Source organism: Chlorocebus sabaeus, chromosome 16 (genome assembly GCF_047675955.1).
Source record: "Chlorocebus sabaeus isolate Y175 chromosome 16, mChlSab1.0.hap1, whole genome shotgun sequence".
NCBI lineage: Eukaryota > Metazoa > Chordata > Mammalia > Primates > Cercopithecidae > Chlorocebus > Chlorocebus sabaeus.
In genome coordinates this window covers 69241208-69258337 of record NC_132919.1, presented here as the reverse complement: position 1 = coordinate 69258337, position 17130 = coordinate 69241208, and the positions used below count along the sequence as shown (strand labels likewise).

Genomic DNA, 17130 nt, shown 5'->3' with positions numbered 1-17130 from the left:
TAAAGGTAACACCTTAGCTGCCCTCATGATGGCAGTGGTCTGTGGCAGTCCAAGCCCCCTGTAAAGATCACAGGTGCTCCTGATCCCACGGCGTCTCCTGGCCCATGTTTCCAGCGTAGGCAGGTGGTGGTATTCAGCACCGCCTCTTTCCACCCTCTCCTGTTGCTGACCCATGTGCAGGGGATTCTGTGTGGATTTGTTCATTTATCAGCTCCTGGGCTTGTGATGCCTACTTCTTCAAGTCTGAGTTACAGTCCCCACATAGAAAGTTGTTGCTCTTTAATGAGCCAAGTTAAATGTAGTGACCTACATTTGTTATGCCTTGGACTGGTGGTAGGATTGAACATATATAGAAAAGCTAAAAAACAATTTTCTCAGTTTTCTTTTCAGGTTGAAGCTAAATAAAAGTGAATGTTAGTAACTAGAACTCTAATTTCTTGTAACTGGGAAAAAAGAAACTATTCTAGCCAGAGGAAGACAAAGACAATTCCCTGGCAATTCTTTTCAGAAAGCTGTGCCTCTTTGCCATTCATATCCTGAGATCTAAATCTGGTGTTAAAAGGATCCCTCGCTTGTTCCTTTTCTCCCCAAAGGTTCTAAATCAAACGGAGGATCACCGCCAGAGGGTTCTGCAGGCGGCTGCTAAGAACATCCGTGTCTGGTTCATCAAAGTGCGGAAGATGAAGGCCATCTACCACACCCTGAACCTGTGCAACATAGATGTGACTCAGAAATGCTTGATTGCAGAGGTCTGGTGCCCTGTCACCGACCTTGACTCCATCCAGTTTGCACTCAGAAGGGGCACGGTGAGTCCCCAAAGCTAGCAACACAGCTCGTGGCCAGGAAGAGAGGTTCCCATCAATAGTAACATTAATGTCATTTTTGGCCGGGCACAGTGGCTCATGCCTGTAATCCCAGCACTTTGGGAGGCCGAGGCGGGCAGATCACGAGGTCAAGAGATCAAGACCATCCTGGCTAACACGGTGAAACCCCGTCTCTACTAAAAATACAAAAAATTAGCTAGGCGTGGTGGTGGGTGCCTGTAGTTCCAGCTACTTGGGAGGCTGAGGCAAGAGAATGGAGTGAATCTGGGAGGCAGAGCTTGCGGTGAGCCGACATGGCGCCACTGCACTCCATCCTGGGCAACAGAGTGAGATTTTGTCTCAAAAGATAAAATAAATAGTAGTAGCATTAATGTCATTTTTATGACATTTCACCTTCGGAGTTTTTTTTTTTTTTTTTTTTTTTGAGACGGAGTCTCTCTCTGTTGCCCGGGCTGGAGTGCAGTGGCCGGATCTCAGCTCACTGCAAGCTCCGCCTCCCAGGTTTACGCCATTCTCCTGCCTCAGCCTCCTGAGTAGCTGGGACTACAGGCGCCCGCCACCTCGCCCGGCTAGTTTTTTGTATTTTTTAGTAGAGACGGGGTTTCACCATGTTAGCCAGGATGGTCTCGATCTCCTGACCTCGTGATCCACCCGTCTCGGCCTCTCAAAGTGCTGGGATTACAGGCTTGAGCCACCACGCCTGGCCCGGAGTTCTTTAATATATTTGTCTTTTAACTTGACAGCACATTTCATACATAGCCTAGCATATCATATATATAGCATAGCATAGCATAGCATAGCATATCTTTATTTTGCATATGTGGAGACTGCAGTTCAGAGAGCTGAAATAATTTGGTCATAATGCCCATGATTCTTCAGGGTTGCTCATGGCCAAGGCATCAGTCTCCTGATGCCCTCTCTGTATATGACTGCTTCTGTTTAGTAGTTAATTAGAACAACTACTGTATCCACAGAACTGCTCTAAGTGCTTGGAGGAGCACAGAGATGTACAAAACATGCCCTCAAGTATCTTACAGTTTATTAGGAGAGTTCCGACTATAGAGTTGGAAAAAGCTATAAGAAGGTGGCAATTGATCAGGTCTTTGAAGAATAGTAAGATGTTGGTAAGACTGCTGAATGAAGAGAAGAAGACAAAGACAGGAAGTATAGTTAGACCATGTATATTTGGGCACAAACAGGATTTACAGTGGGTTAGCTGAAGAGGAGAAGTCTGCATCAGGTAGTTTGGAACCTAATTGTGAAAGGTTCTTAAATAATAGCTTAGAAGATTTAAATTTTAGGCCGGGCGCGGTGGCTCAAGCCTGTAATCCCAGCACTTTGGGAGGCCGAGACAGGCGGATCACGAGGTCAGGAGATCGAGACCATCCTGGCTAACACGGTGAAACCACATCTCTACTAAAAAATACAAAAAAAACTAGCTGGGCGTGGTGGCGGGTGCCTGTAGTCCCAGCTACTCAGGAGGCTGAGGCAGGAGAATGGCCTGAATCCAGGAGGCGGAGCTTGCAGTGAGCTGAGATCCGGCCACTGCACTCCAGCCTGGGCGACAGAGCAAGACTCCGTCTCAAAAAAAAAAAAAAAAAAAAAGGGCCGGGCGCGGTGGCTCAAGCCTGTAATCCCAGCACTTTGGGAGGCGGAGACGGGTGGATCACGAGGTCAGGAGATCGAGACCATCCTGGCTAACACGGTGAAACCCCGTCTCTACTAAATATTACAAAAAACTAGCCGGGCGAGGTGGCGGGTGCCTGTAGTCCCAGCTACGCGGGAGGCTGAGGCAGGAGAATGGCGTGAACCCGGGAGGCGGAGCTTGCAGTGAGCCGAGATCTGGCCACTGCACTCCAGCCTGGGCAACAGTGCAAGACTCCGTCTCAAAAAAAAAAAAAAAAAAAAAAAAGAAAAAGAAGATTTAAATTTTATTCCAGAGGGAGTTGAGAGACATTAGAAGTTCTTTAGAGGTGAAGGAACATGATCAAAGCAGTTTGGGTGGTTTTTAAAAATTTTTATTTTGTTTTTAAGACAGGGTCTGGCTTTGTTACCCAGGCTGGAGTATAGTGGTGCCATCTCAGCTCACTGCAGCTTCTGACTCCCAGGCTTAAGCAACCCTCCCACTTCAGACTCCCAGTAGCTAGGACTGTAGGCGCTCACCATCATACCTGCCTAATTTTTTGTACTTTTTGTAGAGACAGGATTTTACCATGTTGCCCAGGCTGATCTCAAATTCCTGGGCTCGAGTGATCTGCCTTCCTTGGCCTTCCAAAGTGTTGGGGCCAGGTGTGGTAACTCACGGCTGTTATCCCAGCACTTTGGGAGGCTGAGGCGGGTGCATCACTTGAGGTCAGGAGTTTGAGACTAGCCCGGCCAACATGGCGAAACCCCGTCTCTACTAAAAATACAAAAAAGTTAGCCGGGTATAGTGGTGGGCGCCTGTGATCCCAGCTACTCAGGAGGCTGAGGCAGGAGAACCACTTGAACCCAGGAGGCAAAGGTTGCAGTGAGCTGAGAGCACGCCACTGCACTCCAGCCTGCACAACAGAGTGAGATTCTGTTTCAAAAAAAAAAGTGAGTCACCATGCCTGGTGGATCAGTTTTTTTTTTTTGGAGAAGGAGTTTTGCTCTCATTGCCCAGGCTGGAGTGCAATGGCCGGATCTCAGCTCACTGCAACCTCCACCTCCCTGGTTCAAGTGATTCTCCTGCCTCAGCCTCCTGAGTAACTGGGATTACAGGCGTGCGCCACCACACCGAACTAACTTTTTGTATTTTTAGTTGAGACGGGGTTTCATCATGTTGGCCAGGCTGGTTCCAACTCCTGACCTCAGGTGATCCACCCGCCTCAGCCTCCCAAAGTACAGGGATTACAGGTGTGAGCCACTGCTTCTGGCTCAAAGCAGTTTTAAAAGAGTAATCTGCTGATAGTATCTAGGTTGGATTGAAGGGTGAAGAGATTCTGTAGGTACGGGTTCAGTTAGGAGGTTATTGTAGACATAGTGTAGTAAATGGTAAGAATCCCCAGGTAGGACTTGACAATGGGGAAAAAAAAAATGACGAATTGTGAGATGTTCTGCAGGAAAAATCATCAGGGATACCTGGTTCCTAGCAAGGTGCAGGAGAAATACAAGGAGAAAGATTTAAACATCTTTTTGAGGCATCAAAGCTGAGTGACCAGGAGAATTAGGGTTCCAATGATGGAAATAAATGTTCAGCAAGAGAAGCTTATTGATTGGGGAGAGATGGTAAGTTCAGTTCCAGTCACATTGAGGTCCTTGTGGAAATGTCAAGCAGACAAGGGGACAAAGCTAAAGAAGATGGGAGTCATGAGAATGGAAGGGAATGAGACCTCCAAGAGGGAAGTCATAGAGAGAAAAAAAGGTTAGGGGCCTGCAATGCTATCAGGTAGGCAGAGCAGAAACAACCAGCAAAAAGAGAAAAGGAATGGTTAGCGAGCAGGAGGAGAACTCCTAAGGAAGAAAGATTTTCACCAAAGATCTCCAATGTCAGGGGCGTGCATTGGGGAGAGAAGCTCTTTGGTCAGTAGCCAGTCACTTTGCATAAGCATGCTGAGCCAGACTGCAAGGGATCAGGAAGTTAAGAGAATGTAGTGAAGAAGGAGAGCCAGAGAACATACTTTGCTTTCTCCATGAAAGGGGGAGAACAACTTTCATAAAAAGGCAGATATGGAGGCAGTTCTACGTTTTCTTTGGTGACATATTTTAAAGTTTTTTCACATTGAGGATGTATTTCACAGGATCTAATAGAAATCTTCCATTATAAATGTTATACCTTGTCCCAGTTTTCCCAAAGGCTGGGAAAGATAATCTAGTTTTATTTTTATTTTTTCATTAGTTTTATTGTGATATAATTTACATAAAAGAAAATACATATATTTTATGTGTACCATTTGATGAGTTTTGAGAAATACACACCTGTGTAACCACCACCACCACAATTAGGAGGATAACCTAATTTTGATAAATGTGCTCATGTTTTTCAGGAACACAGTGGTTCCACTGTACCTTCCATTTTGAACAGGATGCAGACAAACCAGACTCCCCCAACCTATAACAAAACCAACAAGTTTACCTATGGCTTTCAGAACATAGTAGACGCTTATGGAATTGGAACTTACCGAGAGATAAATCCAGGTAAAAGAAAGCTTGTTATCTTTTTACTCTGGAGTTTTTGTTTGTTTGTTTGGTTTGTTTTGAGACAGGGTCTCCCTCTGTCACCCAGGCTGGAGTGCAGCAGCGTGATTGTAGTTCACTGCAGCCTCAAACTCCTGGCCTCAAGAGATCCTGCCAACTCAGCCTCCTGCATAGGTAGGACCACAGGCACATACCACCACACGTGGCTAATTTTTTATTTTATGATTGTTTTTTTGAGACTGGGTCTCATTCTGTTGCCCAGGCTGTGGTGCAGTGGTGCAGTCACGGCTCACAGCAGCCTCAACCCCTTGGGCTCAAGTGATTCTTGCACCTGAACCTCTGGAGTAGCTGAGACTACAGGCATATGTCACCATGCCTGGCTAATTTTTAAAATTTTTTTAGAGATGGGTTTCGCTATGTTGCCCAGGCTGATAATTTTTAATTATTTTAGAGATGGGGTTTTGTTATGTTGCCCAAGCTAGTCTTGGACTCCTGGGCTCAAGCATGCCTCCTACTTCAGCCTCCCAAAGTGCTGGGATTACAGGTGTGACCCACTATGCCTGGCCTTTTTGTTAGTTGTTTCTTCTAACCCCTCACTTTAAATGCTGTTGAACAACTGAATTAAAATTAAAGATGTTAATCCTAGCACTTCTTTTTAAATTTTTGTTTTATTTTTTATTGTTTTTGAGACAGAGTCTCGCTCTGTCGCCCAGGCTGGAGTGCAGTGGCACAATCTTGGCTCACTGCAAGCTTCACCTCCCAGGTTCTCACCATTCTCCTGCCCCAGCCTCCTGAGTTGCTGGGACTACAGGCACCTGCCACCATGCCCGGCTAATTTTTTTTTTTTTTTTTTTGGTGAGATGGAGATTTACTCTTGTTGCCCAGGCTGGAGTGCAATGGCACAATCTCAGCTCACCGCAGCCTCTGCCTCCCAGGTGCAAGCAGTTCTCCTCCCTTAGCCTCCCGAGTAGCTGGGATTACAGGCATGTGCCGCCACTCCCAGCTAATTTTGTATTTTTGTTGAGATGGAATTCTACCATGTTGCCCAGGCTTATCTCGAACTCCTGACCTCAGGTGATCCGCCTGCCTCTGCCTTCCAAAGTGCTGGGATTATAGGCGTGAGCCACTGCGCCTAGCCATTTTTTTGTATTTTTAGTAGAGACGGGGTTTCACCATGTTAGCTAGGATGGTCTCGATCTCCTGACCTTGTTATCTGCCCACCTTGGCCTCCCAAAGTGCTGGGATTACAGGCATGAGCCACCGCACCCAGCCAATCCTAGCACTTTTAGAGGCCGAGATAGGAGAATTGCTTGAGCCCAGGATTTCAACATCAGCCTGGGCAATATAATGAGACCCCATCTCTATTAAAAAATAAATAAACATGTTGACACCTCAGCTCTTGTGTACTTCCTTTGCAGAGGTGCTCATTCTGGCAGGGCATGGTGGCTCACACCTGTAATTCCAGCACTTTGGGAGGCTGAGGCATGTGGATCACATGAGGTCAGGAGTTTGAGACCAGCCTGGCCAACATGGTGAAACCCCGCCTCTGCTAAAAATACAAAATTAGCTGGACGTGGTGGCGCACACCTGTAGTCCCAGCAACTTGGGAGACTGAGGCATGAGAATCACTTGAACCCAGGAGGCAGAGGTTGCAGTGAACCGACATCATGCTGCTGCACTCCAGCTTGGGTGACAGAGCAAGACTGTCTCAAAAAAAAAAAAAAAAAAGTGCCCATTTGATGTAAGGAGCAGGTTTACTGTCAGGTAGCGTTCCTTTAAGAGTTCATGGGCTAGGCTGGGTGTGGTGGCTCACACCTGTAATCCCAGCACTTTGGGAGGCTGAGGCGGGTGAATCACCTGAAGTCGGGAGTTCAAGACCAGCCTGACCAACATGGAGAAACCCCGTCTCTACTAAAAATACAAAATCAGCCAGGCATGGTGGCTCATGCCTGTAATCTCAGCTACTCGGGAGGCTGAGGCAGGAGAATCACTTGAACCTGGGAGGTGGAGGTTGCTGTGAACCAATATTGCGTTATTGCACTCCAGCCTGGGCAACAAGAGTGAAACTCCGTCTCAGAAAAATTAAAAAAAAAGAGTTCATTGACTGGATGTGGTGGTTCATGCCTGTAATCCCAGCACTTTGGGAGGACAAGGTGGGAGGATCACTTGAGGTCAGGAGTTTGAGACCAGCCTGGCCAACAGGTGACACCCTATCTCTACTAAAAATACTGAAAATTTAGCCCGGCCTGGTGGTGCGTGCCTGTAATCTCAGCTACTCAGGAGACTGAGACAGTAGAATTGCTTGAACCCAGGAGGCAGAAGTTATAGTGAGCCAAAATTGTGCCACTGCACTCCAGCCTGAGTGACAGTGAGACTCTGTCTCCAAAAAAAGAAAAGTTCATGAGACTGGATTATTTCATGTGCCCTCACAGCCCTAAAACACCTGGACTTCTCTAGCAAATCATTTGCAGGAACTGCTTTAACTGCTTTAAGCAAAATGTTTCTCCTAAGATGTCTGATATTTTTAAATGGCTTTTTTTTTTTTGGCTTCCTTGTTCCAAGGTTAGACAGAAAAAATGTAGCAAGTATTGGCCATTTTAGACACAACACAGATTTCTCCTATATTTGGAGAGTTCTCCTATATTTGGAGAGTTAAATCAAGAGTGTGCGGATTCATTTTCAGTTGGAGCCATATGCAAGAACTGCTTTGCTCTGGACTTTCTCCGTCTGTACATTATCTGATATGTAGCTTTATACCGCTGGGACATAATTGCTGCACAAAGAGAAGACAGCTGGCCTGCCCTGGGAGCGGGGTCCCACGAGTTACAAGAGAATCAAAGAACAAACCAATGTTGTCAGGGTTACACCTTCATTTCCTCTGTCCTTCTTTGTTTAAAATATTATCAGAGCTGCCAGGCACAGTGCCTCATGCCTGTAATCTCGGATACTCAGGAGGCTGAGGTGGAAGGATCGCTCAAGGCCAGGAGTTCAGGACTAGCTTGGGCAAAATAGTGAGATTCCATCTAAAAAAAAAATCCTCTATCAGTAATTAAAAAAAAAAATTGACTGGGCATGGTGGCATATACTTGTAGTTCCAACTGTTTGGGCGGCTGAGGTGGGAGGATAACTTGAGTCCAGGGGTTGCAGGCTGCAGTGAGCTGTGATGGCACCGCTGCATTCCAGCCCGGGTGGCAGAGCAAGACCCCATCTCTCTTTAGAAAAAGTTATCAGTAGCTCAAATTTTATTAGCTACTTTGTGAAGGTGTGTTGATTCTGCCATGAAAGATTTTCTCTGAGAGTCCTATCTGTCTGGCAGCTGGGGAATAAGTCACCTTATATTGATCTTAAGAGTGTGGAAGGCTGAGCATGGTGGCTTACACCTGTAATCCCAGCACTTGGGGAGGCTGAGGCAGGTGGATCACTTGAGGTCAGAGTTGGAAAAGAATGTGGTATTTGTGGAATTGCTATGGTTTAATGTACTTTGTATTTTTCTTTTTTTGGTTTCTTTATAGCTCCATATACTATTATCACGTTCCCTTTTCTATTTGCTGTGATGTTTGGAGACTTTGGTCATGGCATTTTAATGACCCTTTTTGCTGTGTGGATGGTACTGAGGGAGAGCCGGATCCTTTCCCAGAAGAATGAGAATGAGGTATTGTTTATGTTACATCTGATTGAACTGAAATTTTATAATTTCCCAAGCATTCATTATGAAAGTCATGATGTGGAAGTCTTTTATCCATGAATTTATCAAAAGGAAGTAGAGAAGTTATGTTCATTTTCACACCAAAGAGGACATGTGCTAGCTGGAAGTGATAGTGTGTGCCTGTAGTCCCAGCTACTTGGAGGCTGAGGCAGGAGAATCACTTGAGCCTAGGAATTCAAGACCAGCCTAGGCAACATAGTGAGACCCTATCTCTAAAAAATAAAAATTATTTAGGTTGGTGCAAAAGTTATTGCGGTTTTGGCCGCCAAAAGAAATGGCCAAAACCGCAATAACTTTTGTACCAACCTAATAAAAAAATAGAGGCCACATCCTATGAAAGTAACTGTCTCATTAGCATTGTATTTTGGTTTTTACTTCAAGCTCTCTGAATCAGGATGGGGTAAAGTAGCACCAGAGAAAGGGGCAGGTATTCTGAATAACATTGTCACAATGTGAGCTGCAGTGAGTACATTCTCATTACTTCTTTCTTCTGGTTCCCAGATGTTTAGCACTGTGTTCAGTGGTCGATACATTATTTTATTGATGGGTGTGTTCTCCATGTACACTGGCCTCATCTACAATGATTGCTTTTCCAAGTCTCTTAATATCTTTGGGTCATCCTGGAGTGTACGGCCGATGTTTACTTATAATTGGACGTAAGTTGCAGAACAAGCTAAAATTCAAAGCTTATTCATTTCATGTTCAGCCCTGATTTTTAAGACAAGTGGTAAACTGACACTTCTTTAGGAAGTAGTGACAGTGTCTCCTCATTCATGCTCCACACTGTGAGGTGCTTTGTGATTTGTTCAGCAAGTATGCAGGAACTAAGACTAGAAATGATTTTTTTTGGAAACTAAAAGCAGATTCCCTAGTTCCCTACTTGATTGTGTGTTTGTGTGTTTAATTTTTCTTTTTTTCATTTTGGATCCTTCAATCTCAGCTGCTAGTCTCTCCTCTTTATTTTTTCCCCTCCCGTTTTATTGAAAAGACAAGATAGCTATAGCAATTTATTTTGGGGTCAGTTTCTGGACCCTTGTTGTTTCCCTCTCTTGTTCAAAAATAAATGTGACTTTTTCCCTGTCATGGTAGTGAAGAGACGCTTCGGGGGAACCCTGTTCTACAGCTAAACCCAGCCCTCCCTGGAGTGTTCGGTGGACCATACCCTTTTGGCATTGATCCAGTAAGAGGACTTCCTTCCTATATACTAACCTCAAATTTTTTAACGGTAACCTGGAAGCAAGAGAATTAAAGTGGAGATAAATAGTTATGTGGGCTTTCGCTGGGCATGGTGGCTCATGCCTGTAATCCCAGCACTTTGGGAGGCCGAGGAGGTTGGATCACCTGAGGTCAGGAGTTCGAGACCAGCCTGGCCAACATGGTGAAACCCTGTCTCTACTAAAAATACAAACATTAGCCGGACGTGGTGGCGTGTGCCTGTAGTCCCAGCTACCTGGGAGACTGAGGCAGGAGAATCTCCTGAACCTGAGAGGCGGAGGTTGCAGTGAGCAAGCTGTATTGCAGCCTGTGTGACAGAGCAAGACTCCGTCTCAAAACAAACAAACAAGCAAAAATAGTTATGTGGGTTTTCGTTGACATATTTTTGGGAAACCTTGATGTGTGCATTTGGAGGACTTCTAAGCCATAAGAGACCCAAGCGCCTTGAGGAGCCACATGCTTTTCCCTGGCACTGCTTATTTCCGAGTTGGCTAATAATATAAACTCTGGGAAGATGGATTTTCAAGACTGCTTCCCATTTCTTAATTTATTTCTGCTTACTTAGTTTGGTTTTTTATTTTTAGCAGATATTTTAACAAAGCAGAAATATATTTTTCCTGTGGATTTTACACTTGCATTCTTATTTTTACAAACTTACACAAACTTATCCCAGAATTAATTTTTTTTTCAAATGCTTAGGCAAATTAAGTATGATCAAATCTTTTTTATTGTGTGCTGTAAAAATGGAGTGGTGGCAAGAATATAACACAGGGCATCTGGCTGCTGAGGAAAAGGGAAAAATAATACAGGCTGGGCAAGGTGGCTCATGCCTGTAATCCCAGCACTTTGGGACACAGAGTCGGGTGGATCACTTGAGGTCAGGAGTTCAAGACCAGCCTGGTCAACATGGTGAAACCCCATCTCTACTAAAAATACATAAATTAGCTGGGCGTGGTGGCATGCACCTGTAGTCCCAGCTACAGGAGGCTGAGGCAGGAGAATTGCTAGCACCTGGGAGGAGGAGGTTGCAGTGAGCCCAGATCGTGCCACTGCACTCCAGCCTGGGGGATATAGCAAGACTCCCTGTCAAAAAAAATAGGTGGAATGACAACACCACAGGGGTACAATCAGCAAAACATAGACTGTGGGAAAATATATGAGATAAACGATGCAATTTCTTCAAAAAATATTTTGTAAGGAATAAAAAAGGAAAGGTGGAAGGAGAACCTATAATTTAGAGACTCAAGAGATATATCTACAATCATAATGTATAGGCCGGGCGCGGTGGCTTATGCCTGTAATCCCAGCACTTTGGGAGGCTGAGGCGGGCAGATGACTTCAGGAATTCCAGATCAACCCAGGCAACATAGCGAAACCCCGTCTCTGTAAAGTATAAAAATTGACTGGGTGCGATGGTGCATGCCTGTAGGCCTAGCCACTCGGGAGGCTGAGGCAGGAGAATAACTTGAACCTGGGAGGCAGAGGTTGCAGGGAGCTGAGATCGCACCACTGCACTCTGGCCTGGGTAACAGAGTGCGACCCTGTCTCAAAAAAAAAAAAAAATTATCTGGACCTTGCTTTGAATAAATGAATTTTAAAAAAACAAAAAAGGTTTGGACACAATCAGAGAAATTTGAATATTGACTATATATTTTATGATATTAAAGAATCATTGTTGACTGGGCACGGTGGCTCATGCTTGTAATCCCAGCACTTTGGGAGGCTGAGGCAGGTGGATCACAAGGTCAGGAGTTCAAGACCTGCCTGGCCAAGATGGTGAGACCCCCGTCTCTACTAAAAATACAAAAAAAATTAGCCGGGCGTGTTGGCGAGCACCTGTAATCCCAGCTACTCAGCAAGCTGAGGCAGAGAATTGCTTCAACCCAGGAGGCAGAGGTTGCAGTGAGCCAAGATCACGCCACTACACTCCAGCCTGGGTGACAGAGCAAGACTCCATCTCAAAGAAAAAAAAAAAAAAAGAAATCATCGTTAGTGCATTTAGGTGTGATGACAATATTGTGGTCATGTTTTAAAAATAAGTCCCAGCCGGGTGCAGTGGCTCACGCCTGTAATCCCAGCAATTTGGGAGACCAAGGCCGGCGGATCATGAGGTCAGGAGATCGAGACCTTCCTGGCTAACATGGTGAAAACCCCACCTCTCAGTGGGCCGAGATTTTGCCACTGCCCTCCAGCCTGGGCGACAGAGCAAGAGTTCATCTCAAAAAAAAAAAAAAAAAAAAAAAAAAAAGCCTTACTGGACAGGCGCAATGACTCAAGCCTGTAATCCAAGCAATTTGGGAAGCCGAGGCAGGCCTCAGGCCAGACCTGAGATCAGGAGTTTGAGACCAGCCTGGCCAACATGGTGAAACCCCATCTGTACTAAAAATACAAAATTAACTGGGCGTGGTGGCCTGTGCCTGTAATCCCAGCTACCTGGGAGGCTGAGGCAGGAGAATTGCTTGAAATTGGGAGGTGGAAGTTTGCAGTGAGCCGAGATCGTGAACACTGCACTCCATCCTGGGCAAAAAGAGCAAAATTCCATCTCAATAAATAAATAAATAGATAAGTCTTTTCCTTTTAGACATCCACACTGAAATATTTATGGGTAAAATGACATGATATCTGGACTTGACTTTATAGTAATATGGAGATGAGTGAGTGGCAGTAATCTTGTTTCATGAGTCCATAAGGTGATATTGATTTTTGAAGCATTCTCCTCAAAAGCAAGGTTAAAAAAAATTTGTTGAAGCAGAGTGATAGGTGCATGGGGGTTTGTTTTACCGTCCTGTCTGCTTAAGTATCTGTTTAGAATTTTCCAAAATAAATAATATTGACTAATAAATAAAAATTGTTGACTGGGCGCAGTGGCTCATGCCTGTAATCCCAGCGCTTTGGGAGGCCTAGGCGGGCAGATCACAAGGTCAGGAGATCAAGACCATCCTGGCTAACACGGTGAAACCCCATCTCTACTAAAAATACAAAAAAATAGCTGGGTGTGGTGGCGGGCGCCTTTAGTCCCAGCTACTCGGGAGGTTGAGGCAGCAGAATCACTTCAACCTGGGAGGCGGAGCTTGTAGTGAGCCGAGATTGCGCCACTGCACTCCAGCCTGGGCAACAGAGCGAGACTCTGTCTCAAAATAAATAAATAAATAAATAAATAAAAATTGTTTTTTAAACAGAGGAATATTTTTCCCTTTGAGAATTCTTTATAATACCTATTTGTTTTCTTGGGTTATGACAGATTTGGAACATTGCTACCAATAAACTGACCTTCTTGAACTCCTTTAAGATGAAGATGTCTGTTATCCTTGGTATCATCCATATGCTGTTTGGAGTCAGCCTGAGCCTGTTCAACCATATGTGAGTTGTTCCATTTCTGTCATGAGAATGTGCATAGTTTAGAGAATGCTTTTGCCTAAAGGAACCATGACATCTTTGGGGAGGGATTAATAACTCAGAACCTCATTCTACATTATAGAAGTGCTTTTCTAAAAATTTAATGGTGTGGCCAGGCACGATGGATCATGCCTGTAATCCCAGTACTTTGGGAGGCCAAGACGGGTGGATCACCTGAGGTCAGGAGTTCGAAACCAGTCTGACCAACATGGTGAAACCCCGTCTCTACTAAAAATACAAAAATCAGCTGGGTGTGGTGGCATGCGCCTGTAATCCCAGCTACTCAGGAGGCTGAGGCAGGAGAATCGCTTGAACCTGGGAGGCAGAGGTTGCAGTGAACCAAGATGGCACCACTGCACTCCAGCCTGGGCGATAGAGCAAGATTCTGCCTCAAAAAAAAAGTCTTCATGGCCTGGCCAGGTGCAGTGGCTTACACTCGTTTTTTGTTTTTTTTTTTTTGAGACGGAGTCTCGCTCTGTCGCCCAGGCTGGAGTGCAGTGGCCAGATCTCAGCTCACTGCAAGCTCCGCCTCCCAGGTTCACGCCATTCTCCTGCCTCAGCCTCCCGAGTAGCTGGGACTACAGGCGCCCGCCACCTCGCCCGGCTAGTTTTTCGTATTTTTTAATAGAGACGGGGTTTCACCGTGTTAGCCAGGATGGTCTCGATCTCCTGACCTCGCGATCCGCCCGTCTCGGCCTCCCAAAGTGCTGGGATTACAGGCTTGAGCCACCGTGCCCGGCCGGCTTACACTTGTAATACCAGCACTTTGGGAAGATGAGGCGGGCAGATCACTTGAGGTCAGGAGTTCAAGACCAGCCTGGCCAACATGGTGAAACTCCATCTCTACTAAAAACACAAAAAAATCAGCCGGGTGTGGTGGCAGGCACCTGTAATCCCAGCTACTCTGGTGGCTGAGGCAGGAGAATTGCTTGAACCCAGGAGGCAGAGGTTGCAGTGAACCAAGATAACACCACTGCACTCCAGTCTGGGTGACAAAGCGAGACTCCATCTCAAAAAAAAAAAGACATTTTTTTTTCATGGTCTTAAATGAGGCTTAATATTAGTCTTTTAACAATTTGCTGTTCCAGTAAAGATCCTTGAAAAAAACTTGAGCAATTTTCATCAAAGTAAGTGAGCTCTCTTTTTTTCCTTGATGTGCAACTCATAAAATTATTAACTGTGAACTGGGCGTGGCGGCTCACACCTCTAATGCCAGCACTTTGGGAGGCCAAGGCAGGTGGATCACTTGAGCCCAGGAGTTCAAGACAAGCCTGGGTAACACGACAAGAGACCCTATCTCTACAAAAAAAAAAAAAAGTTATGAACTGTGGTCTCAAAATATACTAGATTTTTCTGTTCTCCTTCTCATGGAGAGAATCGTGGGGATGGTATTGGAGCCGTTCAAGGTTCAGAAGTTTGAGGCCTGGCACAATGGCTCACATCTGTCATCCTGCACTTTGGGAGGCCAAGGTGGGCAGATCACCAGAGGTCAGGAGTTTGAGACCAGTCTGGGCAACATGGCAAAACCCCATCTCTATAAAAAATGTAAAAATTAGCTGGGTGTGGTGGCACATGCCTGTAGTCCCAACTACTCGGGAGGCTGAGATAAGAGGATCACCCAAGCCTAGGGAGGTTGAGACTGCAGTGAGCCAAGATTACACCACTGTACTCTGGGCTGGGTGGCAGAGTGAGACCCTGTCTCAAAAAAGAAGAAAAAGCAACAGCAAAACAAAACCAAGGTTCAGAAGTTTGACCGTGATAGTTAATCCTGCATTGTCTCTGTTGCCTCCAGCTTCTGGTTGCTGCTGCTTAAAGTGGTAAAGACGGAGTTCAGGGGGTATTCAATAGAAAAATCTAGTGAATACACCATTCAGTGTAGGAGTGGCCCTAGGCCCATTTACCCTTAACATTTTTTTCTCTCTCTTTTTTAGCTATTTCAAGAAGCCCCTGAATATCTACTTTGGATTTATTCCTGAAATAATCTTCATGACCTCTTTGTTTGGCTATTTGGTTATCCTTATTTTTTACAAGTGGACGGCCTATGATGCTCATACATCTGAGAATGCACCAAGCCTTCTGATCCATTTCATAAACATGTTCCTCTTTTCCTACCCAGAGTCTGGTTATTCAATGTTGTATTCTGGACAGGTACGTCAACCCAGAGGCGGGCTGTCTGAGATGATTATCCTTGATCAGGAAGCCAGATGTTTCTCTGACCCTAAGAAATTTATAACTGCCCTTCTATGGGACAATTCTAGGGCTTTGCCACAAAATGTGCTAATTATTTTGTGAAACTGGATAGTGTTATTCATAGATTAGTAAGAAAGTACTGTTGGGGGAAATTTGTGCCAGACATGGAAACTGCATATGTGATCAGTAGACTTTTATATGATGTACCTTGTCCTTCTTCTTACTCTGCAGAAAGGAATTCAGTGTTTCCTGGTAGTGGTTGCACTACTGTGTGTACCTTGGATGCTGCTGTTTAAACCACTGGTCCTTCGCCGTCAGTATCTGAGGCGAAAGCATTTGGTAGGTGTATTTTTATTGCTAAAAGTTACTAGACTTTTCTTTTGTTCAAGATAATTATGCACAAATCTGTATATCTGTATACTCTTTTTTTTTTTTTTTTTTTTTTTTTTTTAATACGGAGTCTCGCTCTGTCGCCCAGGCTGGGGTGCATTGGTACAATCTGGGCTGACTGCAACCTCCACCTCCCAGGTTCAAGCAATTCTCTTGCCTCAGCCTCCTGTGTAGCTGGGATTATAGGTGTACGCCACCACACCTGGCTAATTTTTGTATTTTTAGCAGAGACAGGGTTTCACCATGTTAGCCACGCTGGTTTCGAACTCCTGACCTCGTGATCCACCCACCTCAGCCTCCCAAAGTGCTGGGATTACAGGTGTGAGCCACTGTGCCCAGCCACAAATCTGTATACTCTTACAACGCATTTGTGGCCAGGTGCGGTGCCTCACGGCTGTGATCCCAGCACTTTTAGCACTTTGGGAGGCCGAGGTGGGTGGATCACTTGCGGTCAGGAGCTCGAGACCAGCCTGGCCAACATGGTGAAACACTGTCTTTACTAAAAATACAAAAATTAGCCAGGCGTGCTGGTGCGAGCCTGTAGTCCCAGCTACTTGGGAGGCTGAGGTGGAAGGATCACTTGAACCTGGGAGGTGGAGGTTGCAGTCAGCCGAGATTGTGCCACTGTACTCCAGCATGGGGACAGAGTGAGACTCTGTCTCAAAAACAAAAAAAACCAACCAAACAAAACGCATTTATGTTATGTCCCAGCACGAGCACTGGGCCTGCCAGGTCAGAGAAACATTTCTGCTGCTCAAGACATCTGGATTCAGCTTTGAGTAGCTGGGGTAGAGAAAAGTCACACATTTTTACCTTTTCTGGTCATGCTTTGCTCACGCTGCACTCAGGAAAATGTAGGCCTGTGCCTGTCTAGATGTAGCATCAGCCAAAGCCAAGCAAGGCTGCAAGAGCTGCAGACGGGTGAACTCACTCATGTGGTTTGCCTGAGCAACCACAGGACTGACATTGAGACATTTTCCTTTCAAATGAGACTGTGATACTTTCACTGACCAAAACATCCGGGAAAAAGGTTTGGTTTAAAGCACGTTGATTTTTTTTCTTTTTAAAAAAGCAGCATACGTATATATGTTTACTTAATGTCTGTGTGTATATGAATTCTACACACACACACACACACACACACACACAGAGTTACATTTGCTAGATGTTCAGTATCATGCGTAATTTCTGGGTATCCAATAGCACTTTCTTTACACTGCCTGAGAAAACCCAAACGATCTTGTTGCATGA

The 17130-nt window shown here is 45.2% G+C and overlaps 1 protein-coding gene across 5 annotated transcripts in view; it reads left to right on the top strand.

Moving 5' to 3' along the window:
- Positions 1-17130, top strand: part of ATP6V0A1 (ATPase H+ transporting V0 subunit a1) — a 64300-nt gene that overhangs the window by 26905 nt on the left and 20265 nt on the right. For all 5 annotated transcript variants that reach the window (XM_008012635.3, XM_008012634.3, XM_008012633.3 and 2 more), the window contains exons 10-17: positions 594-806; positions 4832-4982; positions 8495-8634; positions 9190-9344; positions 9778-9868; positions 13145-13263; positions 15231-15447; positions 15721-15828. In XM_008012635.3, coding sequence (XP_008010826.1) covers positions 594-806; positions 4832-4982; positions 8495-8634; positions 9190-9344; positions 9778-9868; positions 13145-13263; positions 15231-15447; positions 15721-15828 — 1194 coding nt within the window. The remainder of the gene's footprint in view (positions 1-593; positions 807-4831; positions 4983-8494; positions 8635-9189; positions 9345-9777; positions 9869-13144; positions 13264-15230; positions 15448-15720; positions 15829-17130) is intronic.